General features: G+C 31.9%; 1 protein-coding gene across 2 annotated transcripts; it reads left to right on the forward strand.

Annotated features, from left to right (window-relative positions):
* The first annotated feature begins 10,355 nt into the window (after nt 1-10,355).
* LOC130804038 (uncharacterized) lies at nt 10,356-18,538 on the forward strand. 2 transcript variants are annotated; one of them, XM_057668336.1, is made up of 3 exons: nt 10,356-10,603; nt 16,238-16,385; nt 18,071-18,538. In XM_057668336.1, the coding sequence occupies exons 1-3, from the start codon at nt 10,549-10,551 to the stop codon at nt 18,147-18,149; spliced, it is 282 nt and encodes a 93-aa protein (XP_057524319.1). In that variant the 5' UTR covers nt 10,356-10,548; the 3' UTR covers nt 18,150-18,538. The 2 variants fall into 2 exon arrangements, with proteins under 2 accessions (XP_057524319.1, XP_057524318.1); XM_057668335.1 differs by lacking the exon at nt 10,356-10,603 and adding an exon at nt 10,631-11,948 and having other exon boundaries at nt 16,248-16,385.
* The last annotated feature ends 75 nt before the right edge of the window (nt 18,539-18,613 follow it).

The raw sequence follows: 18,613 nt of genomic DNA on the forward strand, positions 1-18,613 counted from the left end.
TCACATCATTTATCATTCATTGCAAAAGTAATATGAAATCGAAAAATTACTGAAACGAAAATTTCATAAATTACAACCTTTTTATCCATCACTTTTGATAAGGATATAATTTGTTTTTATTTTAAACTCCCCAAACCTTAGTTAGCTTATTTGTATTGGAAATACTTCACATATGCGACAAAATTTTACATCGATAAAATAATAAGTTGTGGACTTGCATATATACTGGGGGAGCTAATCCTCCTATTACTATAGGATTTTGGGAATCAATGAACCTCACCTAGTATATGAGCAAGTTAATGTTATTGACCCGTGGGTTTGTGGGCCCGAGCCCATGGGTGTCTCGTGTCCATACGAGTAGGCCATGGTGAGATTATCTGACGAATTGTCACATCCTAATAATATGTGGGGTTATTTTCGGTATGATTATAGCTTATAAAATTACCATTACAAGCACTTGTGTATTATAATTATAACATTCGTTTACTTGAGGTCATTATGAGTAGTTGAGTAATTGTTATAGTATATAATTCAACAAACCACGAACAATTCAAACATAATTAATAGTGGTATTCAACTAACTAATTAATTAAAAACACTATCAATTAGATTTTAATTAACTTAATTATTTATTTAATTAAAAATGTCCAAGCAAATTAAACTTGATTCATTAATTAATACAGAATCCAATACTTGGTCTCATTTGTACATCGATCATCATTCATCACCCATTTTTCTTGTGAGTTGTGATAGTTTTACCATGGAGAAGTCGGCCGCCTCGATCCCGATAAGCTCACCGGAAAATGATCAACCGGCAGTGTATGCTCCGTTGATTACGTCCGATATTAATCACTGTAAGTTCCCGTAATTATAGTGTTAAATTAACCGATGTTATCAAAGATTCAAAGCAGATCAAAATATAACATATTTTAAGATATTCTCGATATAAATCTTTTGATTTTCAAATCTATAGAATGTTGTATTAATACTCGATCATTTAACATATAGGTGAAAATAAAGATTTGTAACACTCCATTAACATATTGGGTTTGTATCAGGGGTGTTTAAAATCTGGACTCCGAATCAATTCAAATATTTGTTTTTTCTATAATAAAACCACGTTCCGATGTCACTAAAAGATGGATTAAGTATCCAATTTAAATATTCGATTCGAATTATCTCTTTTTAAAAATCGGACAAATATCTAGTTCTAAATATGGATATCGAATAATTTGAATTGGATGATTTGAATTGAATTACTATGCACATTCATGGTCTGTTTAGCAACTCGTTGTTGTGATTATCTTTGTTGTTGATTATCTTGACCAACTAAAGGTTTTGACAAGTTTTCCAACTGTTAAATAACTAGCTATTGAATTAGCTATTATAAAAATGTTTCGTAAAAATTAATTATTAGCAATTGACTTGTAGCGTACCGCTATTGGGACAACGTCGCTAGTGTCTAGCCCCACTATAAACTATAATTTGTACTTAATTCCCTTAGAAAAAATGTAGTATGTCAAGGTTAATTATGTTGGGTCAAGCTCTAAATCTCACCTTGATTGAGGTGAGTTCAATTACCTCGTTGCTTACTCAATGACTTGCACTATTGAGAATGTTGATGAGCATGAATTGAAACATGGAGCAATACGTTTTTGATCACTTGATAAAGTGTTGGTAATGATTTGGGGTGTCTTAATGTTGAGAAGACACAAAGAATGGGAGGACTTCAAGGCTACTCGACCCATTGAGCAAGAGGAGCTCGATCGAGCCAGCATACAGCAAGAACCCAGTAGCTTCTGGAAGTTAACTCGACAGGTCGAGCATGCCACGCTCGGTCGAGCGGCTGGTCTGCGGGCAAACAGAAGCTTTTATGTGTTGTATTCGGTTTTGTTTGGGCTTTTAACTATTAGTCCCAAGGCTACCTAATATGTCATGGGACTATATAAGGGGTCTTAGGAGTTCATTAGGGTTTAAGAGAGAGCCTAATACTAAGAGTTAACTAGGATTTTAGCCAAAAGAGTTTTCTCCACTTGTATTAGGGTATTTGAGGGAGATTGACATCAAAAGTTCAATCTTTGCTTTGAGAAGTTGTTCTTGAAGTTTGTAAGGTGAGTCATTATTGATTATATTAATGATAAGATACTTTGTTTGAGGGGGAGGTATCCTTAGATACCTCATACATCTTCCATTGTTGTAATTTGTTTTTGTGGTTGTTCTTTGCATTTGTTTTGTTATTGTTTCTTTACCATTACAATAGCCCGTTCACAACAAAATTATAATTTGATAGCCCCTTTAATATTTTATTCTGCGTAAATGATAATTTATTTCGATGACTACATACACTTAACAATTAGAAAGTTAAAAGTCCATTAAAAAGCAAATTTTATATATTTATAAACCAAAAAGTAAAAGATAGAGAAATTCTCATGAAAATAAAATTAAACAACCTGGAATATTATTCTTCAATTATAAAACTCATCCACTCTTTGTAATAAAAAATATATTATTTCGATGCATAATTTGATTTTTTGATCTAATTAATCATCATTATTTCATATATGCTTGATTTGTGCGGGCATTCTAACATGTTGGTGTCCATGCATTACCTTTGGACAAAATGCAGAGATAATTGATAGAGGATTATCATGTAATTAGATAAAACTTATATCATGAAGTGATTATTATTATAATAACAAGTCATTCTTGTATGAGAAGGTCTAAGAATAGTGAGACACTTTATATAAGCAGACCAATCTAAAAAAATATATTTTTTAATATAGAAAATGGATATTTAAATTAATCTAATTGAACTATTTAACTAAATTTAGCATTGTCTCCTGATAGGTAGTCTCAAATAAGAACAATTTTTGTAATATAATACAAATAGTTTATACCGATGCTATTAAGCGGGTAACATTACTCTTTTTAATATCATCGGTGTAATGAAATATTTTTACTAATAAAAATTTTAGTTTTATATAGAGTTAAACTAATATAATTAAATAGATATACTCTATAATAATTTGATACAACAATAGTAATTTATAATGTTAGAAGACTTTTCCTCCCAACTTTCATCCTTGCGATTATTGGCAATAGTGATTCGGGGATCAACATTTAACCAGAGCCATAATAAACTATAAATTATTTCGATTTTTTCTAACCAAAATTTATAAAGATGTTGAAAAGTTTAAGTATAATGTGTCACAGTCCCTTTTTTTAAAAAAAAAAAAATTCATACTTAGTTAAATTTATAATCATCACTGCTTGTTTTAATGATTTGATTCTCAAATTTTACATGAAAATTAAATTTTATTTCCCACCCTATATCTTTGAAATTATCCTTAACATAATAAATTCGGCATGTGGAGTAAGTGGAGCTCTATACAGCATAATTGGATTTGCAACGGGGTTTCAATTTGTGTATGCATGTGCTTAAATAGCCAAATTGAGACGTCAATTTGGGATACTAGAAAGACCGATTAAAGATTTATGTACACATTTTTGGTGTCACCCTTATGTCATGAACATCGTCAGCTTCAATATCGTGGTTATGATGTTTCCCTTGGTATGTATTTTAACATGTTATTTTTTATTTTGTATCCTCTCGTTTTATATTGTTGATTACGTTGGAAATATTATTCAATACATAAAGAAAGAAACTTTTAAAAAATGAATTCGACATAAAAAAATAAAATATGTTCATGTGATAAAATATTACTCAGATTCGTCTTCATTCATAAAATTTTAATATATATATTTTTAAGAAAGTGTATTATAAATTTTAAAGTTCCAATTATACTTGAAAAAATGTGCAAAAAAAGTCGAATGTTACAATGTATAACATATAGAGTATATTATTGTATCGATTCTCTTAAACACGCAAAATAAAGATAGATTAAAGATACATTTTAGATAAAGTAATATGCATGAATATTAATAATTTTTTTTCCATCTCAATGCATAAAAGTAGTGATTAGACAAAATTATTTTCTCTTTGTAATTTTTGAAATTCACTGACTAACATGTTTTTTTATTTTTGTCAATTAAACTCATTTTAACGACATAGCCTAAATAAGTAGCATAATATAGGCAAATATAAATTTGGATAACTCTGTTGAGTATTTAGAGCATGTAGGACATATCCAAAGACTTAAGACATGTACTAAGGCATAGACTAAGCAATAACGTAACAACGGAACCAAAACACGAGCCCAAACCCTCCTGCTCATTCGAGCACTGCTTTGTTGGTCTGACAGTTTGATCCAAAAGCTTCTATTTGATGTTTTTGGTATTTGCTCGTTCGAGCACTTAGGAATTTCCGCGTCAGAAAGTTTCTAGATAGTATTTTGGGTTATGCTCGTTCGAGCACATTAAAACAATACATCAGTTTGTGGTATAAAACTTTGTTTCATGGCGTAAAGTGTTGTTATGAATGAATGTTTTACATCATAATAACTGATAATCATCAGTTATTATTGATGTATGGTTTTAGATGAATTTATATGTCACTTCAATTCTATAAATAAGAGCGAGTGCATGGAAATCATTTCATATCTTTGAAATATCAAATTCTGTCATCTTTCTCTCAATCTCTTGAAACATAGAAGTGAGTAATTAACTCTTTTATTGTTTTTCTAATTTGATCTCTACAAACACATAATCATTTAGTTCAATCGATTCGTACTAATCGGTTGATGTGATTGATTATATCTTGTTGTAAATCTCCGGTATCATTACCCAAGTACCTTTGTGGGGGAAATGTCACAAAAGGAAAGTATCGTTGTCGCCTTCAATCTATATCAAAATTTCCGAGTGACGTTTATAGTTGCAAACTAATCTTCTCTACTGTGTTTTCGTTAGATTCATGATTCATACAAGGAAGGAGTTTGTTGCCTTACGCAAAGGAGACACTACAAACATCATCTTTTATTTGTAGTTTTATTTTCCGTATTATTATTTCTAATAAGCTCAACCTATAATAAAAATATTATTACATGTATCTTTTTTATATTTCGTATTTTTAAACTTAACCCCTAATTATTTTTGTTGATGATAAATTGTTATCAGGATGGATTGGTAACATGGAGAGGGGAAATACACAAACGGGACTGGCTAATCCTCCTTTAAATCCAGGTGGTATGAACCGATAGGTCAAAGCAACATTTGTTTTTAATACTTGGTATCTTGTTTTGTTTGGTTAACATTAAAAGTTAATTGACACATAAAATATTATTATTGTTATTGCAATTTTTTTTTCTTTGATTGTTAGTTTGTGATATCAAATATGTTGTTATCGTTATGCACCTCTATTAATGTTTATATACATTGCGAAATAAAAGATATTTAAGTTGTGTATCAAAAAACAAAAAAAAAATATTTTGTAGACGATTTTCATCTCTTATATTGTAATATAATTCCTTTTTTGTGTTGTGTTCTTACCAACTAGTTTTTTGCTTATTGTGTCCTAAAATGAGCTCTACAATAATGTATTGATATCGAGTTTATTCTTACATTATTATCCATTACAATAATGAAAATATACATTAATTAATACTATAATTTTTATTTGGAAAAATTACCACGAATAATTCAACCTTTTACTTATTTTTCTACAATAATACCAATTTTTTATTAATTATGAATAACACCAACTTAGAGAGGTGTTTTCCAAGAAAACCCCTAACATGTTAAAAATCAAACTATAGGAGATTATATAACAAGAAAAAGGTAATTAGTTAATAAACTAAAGTTGGTATTATTCTAGCAAATTACCTCTAATATAAGTTGGTGTTATTCATGGTTAATCAGAAATTGGTATTATTATAGAAAAATTAACAAAAGGTTGTATTATTCACGATAATTTTTCCTTCTTATTTTCACGTTATTTATTTGATACAATGAAAAATATATGTTGAAAAGATTTGATAAGATTAATTATATATTTCTTGTACACAAAGAATAAAAATTGAAAAAATAATATTCCCTCCTATTCATAGAGAATGAGACATTTGGGTTTTACACCAAAATCAAGAAGGGGTGGAAGACAATTTAAAAGTAGGTGGAAAACTCTTTTTTTCCATAAAGGGTATTGATATTTATGTGTTATTGTGTTGTAGTAAGAGTAAAAGGGTAAAAAAGAATGGTAAAAATAAAAATGAGACATTTTCAGTGAATTGGCCAAAAAAAAAATGTTTCATTCTCTATGAATAGGAGAGAGTATTAATCAATGAATAATAATTATTATTAAAATTAGCAACTAGTGCACTTTGAATCAGATATACGACTTGTATGAATATATAGGTTTAGGGTTTAAGGTTGGAGTAACGACTTTAGCTAGCGTCTAGAGCTATTAGAATTTGATTTGAATGGAATTAAAAAGGAAATGAGTTATCAATTTATTGTTGGGTATTGATTGTTTGCTAATTTAATTGATTTTTCTTACTAATTGAAAGTATTAGAATTTTTTATTAGTTGTTAAGTCAGTTATTATGAAAATATTTGATAAGAATTTGTTGTTGGTCACTTGGTTGTCTATTTATGAGAGAAAAATCAAAACAAAAAGTCAATAGTCAACTGAAAAGCTATTCCATATGTTCTATAGCATTTGCTAAAAGGACACAGTTTGAGCAAATCAAGAAAATGGATAAACAATATATAACTATTTAAACTTTATTGTGGTATATTTTCTTAAATAGATCAATAATCTGAAGTTGTGGTTTAAAAAGTTATAAAATAATAAATTCAAAGTCATTAGTTCAATATTAACAAAAAGTAAAAAAAGATAAATGTAAAACATAATACAAATCAACTATTTAATCATTATAAAAAATATTAACAAAATAATACATAGCGATAAAAATAAAAGAAGGTTGCACAATATTATTAATTGATGAATAAAAATTAACAAAATTTTATATAATTGTGAAGGTTGCTTGACTTGTTTTTGCCCATGCATCGCTTTAGGAAGGATAGCAGAGATTGTTGACGAAGGATAGTAGTATATTTTATTTATTATTTATTTAAATTTAAACCAATGTAAATATATAAATAAGGATAATTTTAATTATAAATAATTTTGAATTTATGTTAAATGGGCTGGCATAATTGATGTTTAATACTCTGACGCACCTCTTATAATGTACCAGTTGTACTTTGGAGAAAATTTTGTACGAATGAAAATTGAGTTGAAAAAAAATATCCTAATATATCAGAGTCAATCACTATTTTAAACTTTTGGTTAAATTAGTTAATTTTTTAAATGGTAACAGAAATCCATGTCTTCAAATCTAACCCATTCCTCCTTTCAGTTCAAGTGAAATTAATTGCGTCAAATATATAAAGGAGACATGTATTGCACCTATATTTTTAACTCATAGGATTCTCGTGTGTGATGATTCTCAATCATTAGTTTAAAACTTATGGTTATATTGATTCCTTGATACCGATATATGTTATATAAAGTAGAATTTTAAAAATGTTAAAATGTTTAAATAAAAACAATTATATATAAAATTTTCATACCCGAATATTTGTATTTTCTTAATATGAATTTTTGAAATTATATTAATGCAGCATGTGGAGGTAGTGCGACATTATATTTACTTATAAGGATGTTCACTACTTGTCAATGGATATATTGGTGCACATATCGTTCAAAGATGAAGGCACAATATGGAATGCCAGAAGATACTTGTGCAGATTGTTGTACCCATTTTTGGTGCGAGTCTTGTGCCTTATGCCAAGAATATCGCGGGCTTCAACAACGTGGCTATGATCCTGCCATTGGTAATCATTTCATATAACCTCTCAATAAGTTTTACTATTTGTTTCGACCTGTTCGATAAAAGTAGTTGTTACACGATACAATTTATTAGGTGCATGAGTAATTGTTCGAGATGGACTAATAGCAAGACCGACCCTATATGGGAGCAAGAGGGACCTGTATCCCGAGCGCATTTAAAAATATTTAAAAACCAACGCTTTAATAGTTAGTAATAGTTAAGGGGTCCATAATAATGTAGTTAGTAGTTAGGAATCTATAATTAATATTTTGTTTCGAACCTCACAAATGTAGGGCTGACACTTGTAAGTTTCACTTGACAAAAACTTATTGTGGCGTAGGGTAGAGTAGCAGACAGCTACTAATACTATCTATCTATGTAGTTAGAGTTGTGCGTAGTTGTAGTTATACAGTTAAAGTTATTGGATATTTAAGTAAGTGTCTTATTACCTGTATAAATTAATATTATTCGGCAAAAATAGCACTTATGATGATTATTGGAATATAATTTGCTCAAAAGAAAAATATAAAGAAAAAATTAAACTGTTACTTTGATTTTGAAACACTCCAAATTGTAACGTTTTAAAATAGTTACACACATCACTACTAAACATTGCTTTAATTGCAACTTTACCAAGCAGTGGCACTTTTTGTAAACAACATGTTTTGTATGAGAACGTCTCACTATAAGACGAGCACCATAAGACTTACCCATATAATTAGCCTATTTCTCTAATTGATCACTTTAAAATTACAAGTAATCACGTTAATAAACTAAATGTATATGAGTCAACCCAATAAAAATAATCCCACTATTATATAATCTCATTTAAGATTTTTTGTATTATTTTTGGAAAAAATAAAACTCCATTTATTTGATCAAATGTATAATATTTTTGTTTAAAAGTATAATTATTTGTTTGATTTTGTTTTTGTTTCTTTTTAGGATGGCAACGTAATATGGAGAAGAAAGCTCACGGAGGATCGGTGCCTCCATCAATGCCAGGTGGCATGACCCGATGAGCTGGATATTATTCAAATAATTTTTTCTTATGTATTTAAAGTATTTTCATCATGTATTAATGTTGTGTTATTTCTTTTCAAAAAAATGTGTTTTTTTTGGTGTGGGTAATTTGCTGTTATACATGGTGAATAAAATTAATATCACCTTAATTTATTTCAAAGATAAAAGTTTAGTTATAAGCTTTATTAAATAGTGAAATAAGTGAATTCTTCAACATGTGTTTTCTTACACGAAGTAATAAAATATATGTCTATTATATGTCCTTTTGTTTTTTTATTATATATTTTCATAAATCTTCCATTCAAAATTAATTGCAACATAAAGTTTTTATAAATCAAATGGTCATGTTTAGGGGTGCATACAGTCCAATGTGGTTTAGTTTGACGCTAAAATCAGACCAAATTCAAAATTTCGGTTTGGAAAATTTTCAGACTAGACCAGACCGTTTAAATCACCAGAACGCACCAAACCAAACCGTTTTACAACTGTCTGATCTGCTCTGGTCTAAAGTTTTTTGTTATGGGGTCAAATAAATAAACCCGTAATTTATTTAGTCAAACCCTAACTACCCCCTTTGTCCACTACTATCACTACTCTTAGTCACTCCCTAAAATAACTCCCCATTATTCCCACATCTACAAACATTATGTTCATGATCATCCCATGATCAAGTAACCACATTTAGAGTCCTTATAAGAAATTGCTATAAATATGTCATAAAATTACATAAAATGGGGGAGAATTCTACTCTTCTACATTCAATTTATTTTACCAAAAATACTTCCTTCAATCATTTAATTAGAAAGAAAGTTTATATATTCCTACCATTACTCCACAAAAATGACACTACCCTCCTACTTACAATCTATATTCTTGATCAAATATTCCTTCAATTGATCTGAACTCACCCTACAATCCGTTAATCTTGTATTCATTCATTATCATATATTCATTACTTTATGTCTCCCGATTTGACTTGAGCGTCGGAGGGGTTTTCCGGGAAATCACCCCGGACAAGGCTAACGTTGTATTGCAGGATTTGAGGTCTCATCAGCGGAAGGATCATAAACACTTTCTGCATATTCATGGTTGTACCCGATTACACCTATCTCCAGGTATTTTAAGTGTCTTTTGCACTTCCTCGTTTCATTACCGAAACATTTTTAAATTTTATTTTTTTCCAAATTAATATTTGTATTTATGCAAATATTTTGCATTTACGATCATCAAATATAATAATTTGTAAATAGTTGATTGCACATCATTCAAATATTACTACTATATAAAAATAAATATATTTCGAAATATCTACGTAGCAACCAATTTTTTTAAAAAATTATAATTTTTGGTCATAGTACGATTTACGGTTTGTTTTGGTCTGAAAATAAAAAATCGAAACTAGACTATAAATCATAATTTCTTTTAAAAAAAGCAAATCAGACCATTTAGACCGGATCAAATATTAAAATTAGAATTTGTCTACAATTTAGACCAAAACTTTGTGGGCCCTAGTCATGTTCGACTCATATAACTTGCAAGTCAATTGCTGCGGTTCACCCATCTCTTACTTTTAGCATATAGAATTACTTGTATGTTCGTTCGATAGAGTAATTTTTGTTATCAACAGCCTAGGATTTCATAGCTACTTGCAATCAACTATATAATCTCAATTCTCAAAAAAGAGTGAAATCACACTTATTGGCGAAAAGGGTTGTAATTAGTTTGTTGGTTAATTGAAATGGGTTATATACAAGAAGCCAGAGAAAACCATGTCAAGAAGAAGGTTGAAGAAGGTGATAAAATCTTAAACCCTTTTCAATTATTGTCTCCTAAACCCTAATTTCCACCTTCTTTTTCCGAATCTTAATTGTAATCATTATGATTTTCACTTTGATATTTGTTTTGCTGATTTATGCTCTTATTGTATCATCTATTGTTAAGTTATGATTTTTGAATTGAATTCATTTTTATAAAAACTTGATTTTTTTGGGTATCTGGTAAATATCATGGAAATGAAAGTTGTGATTGTATTGTTAGAATTCGGAAAGAAAATTTATTAGGGTTTGTTAACATTATGATTTTAAATTGAAAAATTATCAAAGGTGTTTCTAGATTAGTAATATGAGATATGCAAGTTATGTTTTAGGAAAATGTAGCTAGTGAAACTGAAACAGATGTTTATTATGCGGCATTGTCCTTTTGATGTTGCAAAAATATGGATCTTACAACTTACAAGTGGTAGTAGTAGTTTATGGAATTGCATCAAATGAGGGAGTGCAAGAACAATGTATTCTTCTCTCTAAGAGGTTTGGTTTGGTGGAAAACATTTTCCTTGAAAACTATTTTTGAAATGGAAAATGCAAATGATAATAAATTGTTCTTTGTTTGGACTTTGGGTTGATGGTTGTTAAAATAATCTAGAAAAATCTAGGATTTTAATTAAATATAAAAATATCTAAATAAAAGAATTAAAAAATAAAAATATCTAAAATAAATAAATAATATAATGGAAGATCTTAGAAAAGTAATTAAAAAATTAAAAATATCTAAGATATTTTAGTAAACTTGCACTATAAATACCCATTGATGTAATCAATTTTTAGAGCAATGAAGAACAATATTCATTCTACATATTCACTCATCTTCCTCTCCAAATAAATCCATTCATTATTTTACCATCTAAATTTTTCCTACATTTGGTATCAAGAGCTAATTAAAACCAAGACCTCCAAACAACCTAAACACATTAACCAACATACTCCACAATAAAATAAATCTCTAACCACAAAATAAAAAATGACCTCAACCACTAATTACCCCCAAGTTAATTGGGTTCCCACATTTAAGGGAGAAAAATATGAACAATGGGCTATGCAAATGAGGTCAATATTTATCTCCCAAGATTTATGGGAATTAGTACAAGAAAGTTACGAGCAACCACCCAAAGATGACACTAAAGAGTCATCTTGGGATGAAACAAAAATAAAACAATATAAACAAAATAGGATAAGGGATAACTATGCCCTATCTCTATTATATCGTGGAGTCGACGAGGCAATACTTACAACGATCATGCTTGCAAAAACAGCTACGGAGGCTTGGAGGATCCTGGAGACAAAATACAGAGGTTCCGAAGAGGTAATTCTTTTTAAACTCCAATCACTATGGAGAGAATTTGATAATCTATTAATGGCAGAAAATGAAACAATACATTCATTTTTTGACCGAGTCACTAATATAGTTTATCAAATAAGATCAAATGGTGGTAAAATAGAAGATGAAAATGTGATTCGAAAAATATTAAGGAGTCTTTCACAAAAATATAACATTATTGCCACAACAATAGAAGAAGTTAACAAGAAAAATTTATCTCAATTAAGTATGCCCGAATTAATGGGATCACTACTTGCACATGAAGATAGATTAAAAAGATTTAACGAAGAACCACTAGAACAAGCATTTCAAGCTAAATTAAAATTTTCTAATGGTGAAAATAAAAATAGTTATTGTAAAAATTATGAAAAAGGACAAACATCAACTAATTGTAGCAAGGGGAGAGGAAATTTTAAAAATCAAAGTAGTCGATTAAATAATCAAACTGACCTTTATTGTAAATTATGTAAGAAAACTAACCACAATACTAATGATTGTCGGTACAAATGTTAGAGGTGTAAAAAACACTCTCACCTCGAAAAAGATTGTTGGTATCGACAAAAAGAAGCAAACTATTCCGAAAATAATAATTCCGGAGAGCAAATATTTTATACTGGATTAAATGCACAAGAAAAAGTAAGTGACATATGGTATATTGATAGTGGTTGTTCTAACCACATGACTGGCAATAAAAATTATTTTGTCACTCTTGACGAAAATGTTAAAACACACATCACACTTGGCGACGGTAAAAAAGAAGATGTCGCCGGAAAAGGAACAATCGCCGTTAAAACAAAAAATGGCTCATCAAAATTAATTCATGAAGTTTTTTATGTTCCCGGACTTGCACAAAATTTATTAAGTGTAGACCAATTAATTAAAAAGGATATATGGTTAAATTTGACAATAACAAATGTCAAATCTATGATAAAAATAAGGGTCAGATAATAACAACGGTTGAAATGGCTCCTAACAAAATATTCCCATTAAAATTGCCATTTGAAGAAAAATTGGCTTTAAACTCAATAAATGATGAATCCACCTTATGGCATTTGAGATTCGGGCATCTAAATTTTAACAGTCTAAAACTATTAAAACAAAAAGAAATGGTAATTGGACTACCATCAATAAAAAATGAAAGAAAAATTTGTGAAGGCTGTATATATGGCAAGATGCACAGATTGCCATTTCCTACCGCAGCTTGGAGGGCCAAGGCTCCTCTAGAGCTTGTCCATGCAGATATCTGGGGTCCTACCAAGAATCCGTCTCTTGGCGAAAAAAGATATTTTCTTTTGTTCGTAGATGACTACTCCTGCATGATGTGGGTATATTTTCTGGAGAAAAAATCAGAAGCTTTTTCCCATTTCATGCAATTCAAAGCCCTCACAGAAAAATCAAAGTGGGCATTCTCTTAAGATTCTTAGAACGGATCGTGGCGGAGAATTTACAAGCAACGAATTCAACAACTTCTGTAAGAAGCATGAGATTAAAAGAGAACTTACAACAAGGCGTACACCTCAACAAAATGGTGTCGCGGAAAGGAAAAACCGCACTATAGCAGAGATGGCCCGTAGCATGATGCAGGGTAAACATCTACCCAAAGGATACTGGGCCGAAGCTGTTCACACGGCAGTATATATCCTCAATAGATCTCCCACAAAAGCAGTTAGGGATTGAACGCCATATGAAGCCTGGCACAAGAGAAAGCCAAGAGTAGAACACCTCAAAGTGTTCGGATGCGTAGCTTATGCCCACATCCCAAAGGAGAATCAGGAAAAGCTCGACGAGAAGGGAGAAAAATGCATATTCATTGGATACAGTCACGAAACAAAAGGATATCGCCTTTACAAGCCTGAATCTAAACAATTAATCATCTCTAGAGACGTAATTTTCGACGAAGCAGCCGAATGGACGTGGAAAGAAAAAGAAACTGAAGCTCGCGAAGGAGATACTCTCCTAAGAGATCCAAGTGAAGAAGACGGAGCAGACCAACCAACAAACCCATCATCTCCGAGTCCAAGTACACCTGAAAGTACAAGATCATTCCCAAGCTCAAGAAGCCAAACATCACGTTCAACTCCTCAACCTCAAGAAGCCCGAAGATCAACACGAGATCGGCAACCGCTATCATGGTTACAAGATTACCCGTGTGACCAAGCAATGATGGCTCTCTTCTCTAGTGAGCCACAAACATTTCAAGAAGCAGCACAAGAAGAAACCTGGATTGAGGCTATGAACGAAGAAATGAAAATGATCGAAAAGAATCACACATGGAAACTTGTAGACAAACCACAAGACAAGGAAGTCATCGGACTCAAGTGGGTCTACAAGGTGAAACATAATGATGATGGCTCCATCAACAAGTACAAAGCAAGGCTCGTAGCAAAGGGATATGCGCAACAACCAGGAATCGACTTCAACGAAACATATGCACCAGTTGTCCGCATGGAGACAATCAGAACAGTCCTGGCATTAGCAGCACAGCATCAGCTACCAGTCTTTCAACTCGATGTCAAATCAGCATTTCTAAATGGAGAACTTGAAGAAGAAGTGTACGTCGAGCAACCGCAGGGATACGTCATCAAAGGCCAAGAAGACAAAGTATACCGCCTTCGAAAAGCTCTGTACGGACTCAAACAAGCACCCCGAGCGTGGAACAGCAACATCGACAATTATCTTCTCCAGCATGGTTTCATCAAGAGTCTGAGTGAACCTTCACTATACATCAAGACACAAGGTAACAACTTTCTCATTTTATGCTTGTACGTGGATGATCTAATCTATACAGGCACACACCCAACGATGATCGAAGAATTTAAAAAGGCTATGATGAAGGAGTACGAGATGACAGACCTTGGTACAATGAAATACTTCCTTGGCATACAAATCAAACAAAGCCCAGGAAGAATATTTCTATCACAAGAGAAATATGCAGAAGACCTTCTCAAGAAATCCAACATGGGTGAATGTAAACCGCTGGCTACACCAATGGCAATCAATGAGAAGTTATCAAAGTACGATGGCAAACCAAAAGTCGACGGAGCAATGTATCGAAGCTTGGTCGGCTCTTTTATTTATCTTACACATACAAGACCAGATATAGTCAACGCTGTCAGCATCGTATCCAGGTTCATGAGTGAACCGAGCAAGGATCATCTAACAGCAGCAAAGAGGATTCTCAGATACATTAAGGGAACAAAAAGCTATGGGATCATGTACGAAACTGAAAAAGATTTCAAGCTCACAGGATACACCGATAGCGACTGGGCTGGAAGCGTGGATGATAGAAAAAGTACAAGCGGGTACGTATTTCAGCTTGGAAACAAGGTGGTCTCATGGTCATAAAAAAAAACAGGCGACAGTAGCTTTATCATCAGCAGAAGCAGAGTACATTGCAGCAACAAGTGCAGCATGTGAAGCAGTCTGGCTGAGAAGGATATTAATCGATCTACAACATAAGCAAGAGACACCAACTACAATGTTCTGCGACAACATGTCAACAATAGCAATGACGAAAAATCCAGTGTTTCATAGCAGATCAAAGCACATCGAGATACGACATCACTACATTCGTGAGTTAGTAGATAAGAAAGAGATCGAACTACAATTCTGCAAGACGGAGGAGCAGCTCGCAGACATTTTCACAAAACTCATATCAACTGATAGATTTATCGATTTCAGAAGACGACTTAGTGTTCAAGATTTTTCAGATTAGGGGGAGTGTTAAAATAATCTAGAAAAATCTAGGATTTTAATTAAATATAAAAATATCTAAACAAAAGAATTAAAAAATAAAAATATCTAAAATAATATAATGGAAGATCCTAGAAAAGTAATTAAAAAATTAAAAATATCTAAGATATTTTAGTAAACTTGCACTATAAATACCCATTGATGTAATCAATTTTTAGAGCAATGAAGAACAATATTCATTCTACATATTCACTCATCTTCCTCTCCAAATAAATCCATTCACTATTTTACCATCTAAATTTTTCCTACAGTAAACACTCGAGGAAAATGGAGGTGTTTGGGATGAAACATGAAAGGGTAGAGGAAATTATGTTTAGTGTTGGAAAAATCTTTTCCACAAAGTTTTCCATTTAAATTCACCTATCAAACGAAACAATGAAAAATGGGGAAAACAGTTTTCCATGGAAAATTTCCCCAAACCAAACACCCATTAAATTTGAAACTAGTGTCTGTTTAGTCTATTAGCTGAATGGTTTTTTTCTCTCGTAACTATGCTAATAGTATGTTAACCTAACTTCCAGCATTACGCAGCAAAATGAAACAGAAAGCATTAAAAGAATGTGATCATTATACTGCAAAGTATGCTGAATGTGCGTATGGAAGGACTTTATCTGTTGTTTGGAAGTGCAGGAATCAAGCTAAAGAACTGAATAGTTGCCTTCATCAATTGTAAGTGCATTCAATGTGTCTTTACTTCTTTTTATTGATGTGTGTTTATTTATTTTGGGTAGACTTTGCTTTGTGGCTCATCCTTTTAGATGATCGTTTTGTATTTGATTTTTAAAACATTAGGTAAATGCTGGAAAGTATCAGGATAGAAGGTTTAAGTCAGTAGTACTCGATGGAGCACATTTTGGAAGTTTATAAGAAGTCTGAAATCGTTGAATCCATTTCACGGGGCTAATATGCAAGAGATTGTTAGTCTCCTAGGTTTGAACAGAACTAATAAATGTTCTTGTGACAAAGTATTTGAGTGAACTAGTTACTAAGGCTCCTGATTGAGATATTGAATCATTTTATTGCTTGAATACATTTGCAACAAAGCCACTCTGTGATCTTTTAGTTAGTAGTGCTCTTATTATTTTGAACTTTACAAATAATATTTGGAGTATTTGAAATGGCTGGCTTGAAGGATGAGGTTTCAGGTTTGGAGTCTTTTAGCTGATTGATTTGATCATGAACTGTAGTTTCATCCAAACTTTAGGTATTCAAGTTAAGGAGTTAGTGCTCTGTTGAGTATATTTTTTGATTGGAACAGATTGTTTGGAGGTCTCTAAAAAGGCTTGCAACATGAAAATTAAAGCTTCTGCCTGCCTACCGGAGTAGGGGTTGACCTTGGTTTCTAGGAGCCTCTGCAGTATACCTAATTACTATATGTGCATGTTTTGTATCCATCCAGTATGCCATCAAGGGTTGAAAAGATGTGGTAACATTGAATATTAGAAAGGCTTTCATTGGGTTTAAGATATCTTGATATTAGCCCGCTCATTACCATGGATAACTATGCTGCGTTTGGTTCTGGTTCACAATGGAAGATGACTAGATTGAAGGCATTTGGGATAAAACCAACTTTTTCTAACAGCTGATCATCTCTGATCTTATAGTTGTTGATGATTCTCTAATATTTGGAACATCACGAGAGATTTACTTGCACTACTTGAAATGCTTGGTTTGAGTGTATAGGCTTCAATTTGTAGTCTTCAGCTGATTCCTTTGGTCTTGAGTTCGAGTTTCATGCAACTTTGAACTTCAGGTACTCGTGTTAGTGGTCTGTTTTGAGTCTCGACTCTCGAGTATATTTTTGTATGGATTTCATAAACTTTTGTTGGAACTTTAGAAGGGTCCTATGCAGCATGCCCAATTACTTGGTCCATGTTTCATATAATGTCTAGTGTGGTATGAAGGCTAATAAAAGGTCGGATGAGAGACTTTAGAATGACTAACACTGAATATGAGAAAAGCTATCATTGGCTTAAATGGGAAGATGCCTTGGTATTAGCCCTGTTAGGTTCCTCAGTACCATGTATAGATGTTTTTTGGCAAACTGGTGAGGGTTTCAATGGTAGGACTCGATATATATGCCTTATTAGTTATTAATTTATTTTTACATGGTGCTAAAGACAGCTAAAGGAAGCGTGATTGGGTGAACAAGGGAATAAGCCTGTTAATATGAATCATTGAATAAATATGAGGCCGTTTTTAAATAATGGCCGCTTTATAACTGAATTTGAGCTTATGGCTCTGCAAAACCCCATTACGTAACTTGTGAGTTTTCATGGAATAACATCCATTATAAGTTGTATGATCATCTGATTATTGTTACGAATGTTAAATAATAATCTACATTTTTGCAGTACCAATGACTCAGTCCTGGAAGAAATGAAGAAAGAATACATGCTCCAAGAGCAGGCCAAGAACTCTGCCAGAGTTTGAGCATGTAATGTGATTCGATGTAGTTCCTAAGCGATTCGGGGTTTACTTAATCTGTTTGTACAAATCCCTTTCAAGAATTCCTTGTTTTGATCCTCACTGTACGTCTAGCATTGGACTTATGATTTGTAGGTGTTCAGCAATATGCACTGTTGTTGATCTACCGGTGAAGTTTTGGAATGGCTAGATAATTGTACCGGGTCCGAAGTACTGTTGTTTTTGGTTGCCTTACACTTTTTCGCAGGAGCTTTTCATGCATCCTGATTCCTATTTGTAGATGCACACTATGTTCAACTCGGGAATTTGTTTCCGACATGGATATGTGTTCAAGTGTTGTATTCGCCTAATTTTACGGAATTTCTATTTTTGGGTCCGGATTGAAGTTTTCTATACATGTCCTAGTGTCGACTGTCGACTGTCGAGGATGCAAAATATGAATTTGAGGTTACAAAAAAGAGTCCGAACAA

This window comes from Amaranthus tricolor, chromosome 17, assembly GCF_026212465.1.
Source record: "Amaranthus tricolor cultivar Red isolate AtriRed21 chromosome 17, ASM2621246v1, whole genome shotgun sequence".
NCBI lineage: Eukaryota > Viridiplantae > Streptophyta > Magnoliopsida > Caryophyllales > Amaranthaceae > Amaranthus > Amaranthus tricolor.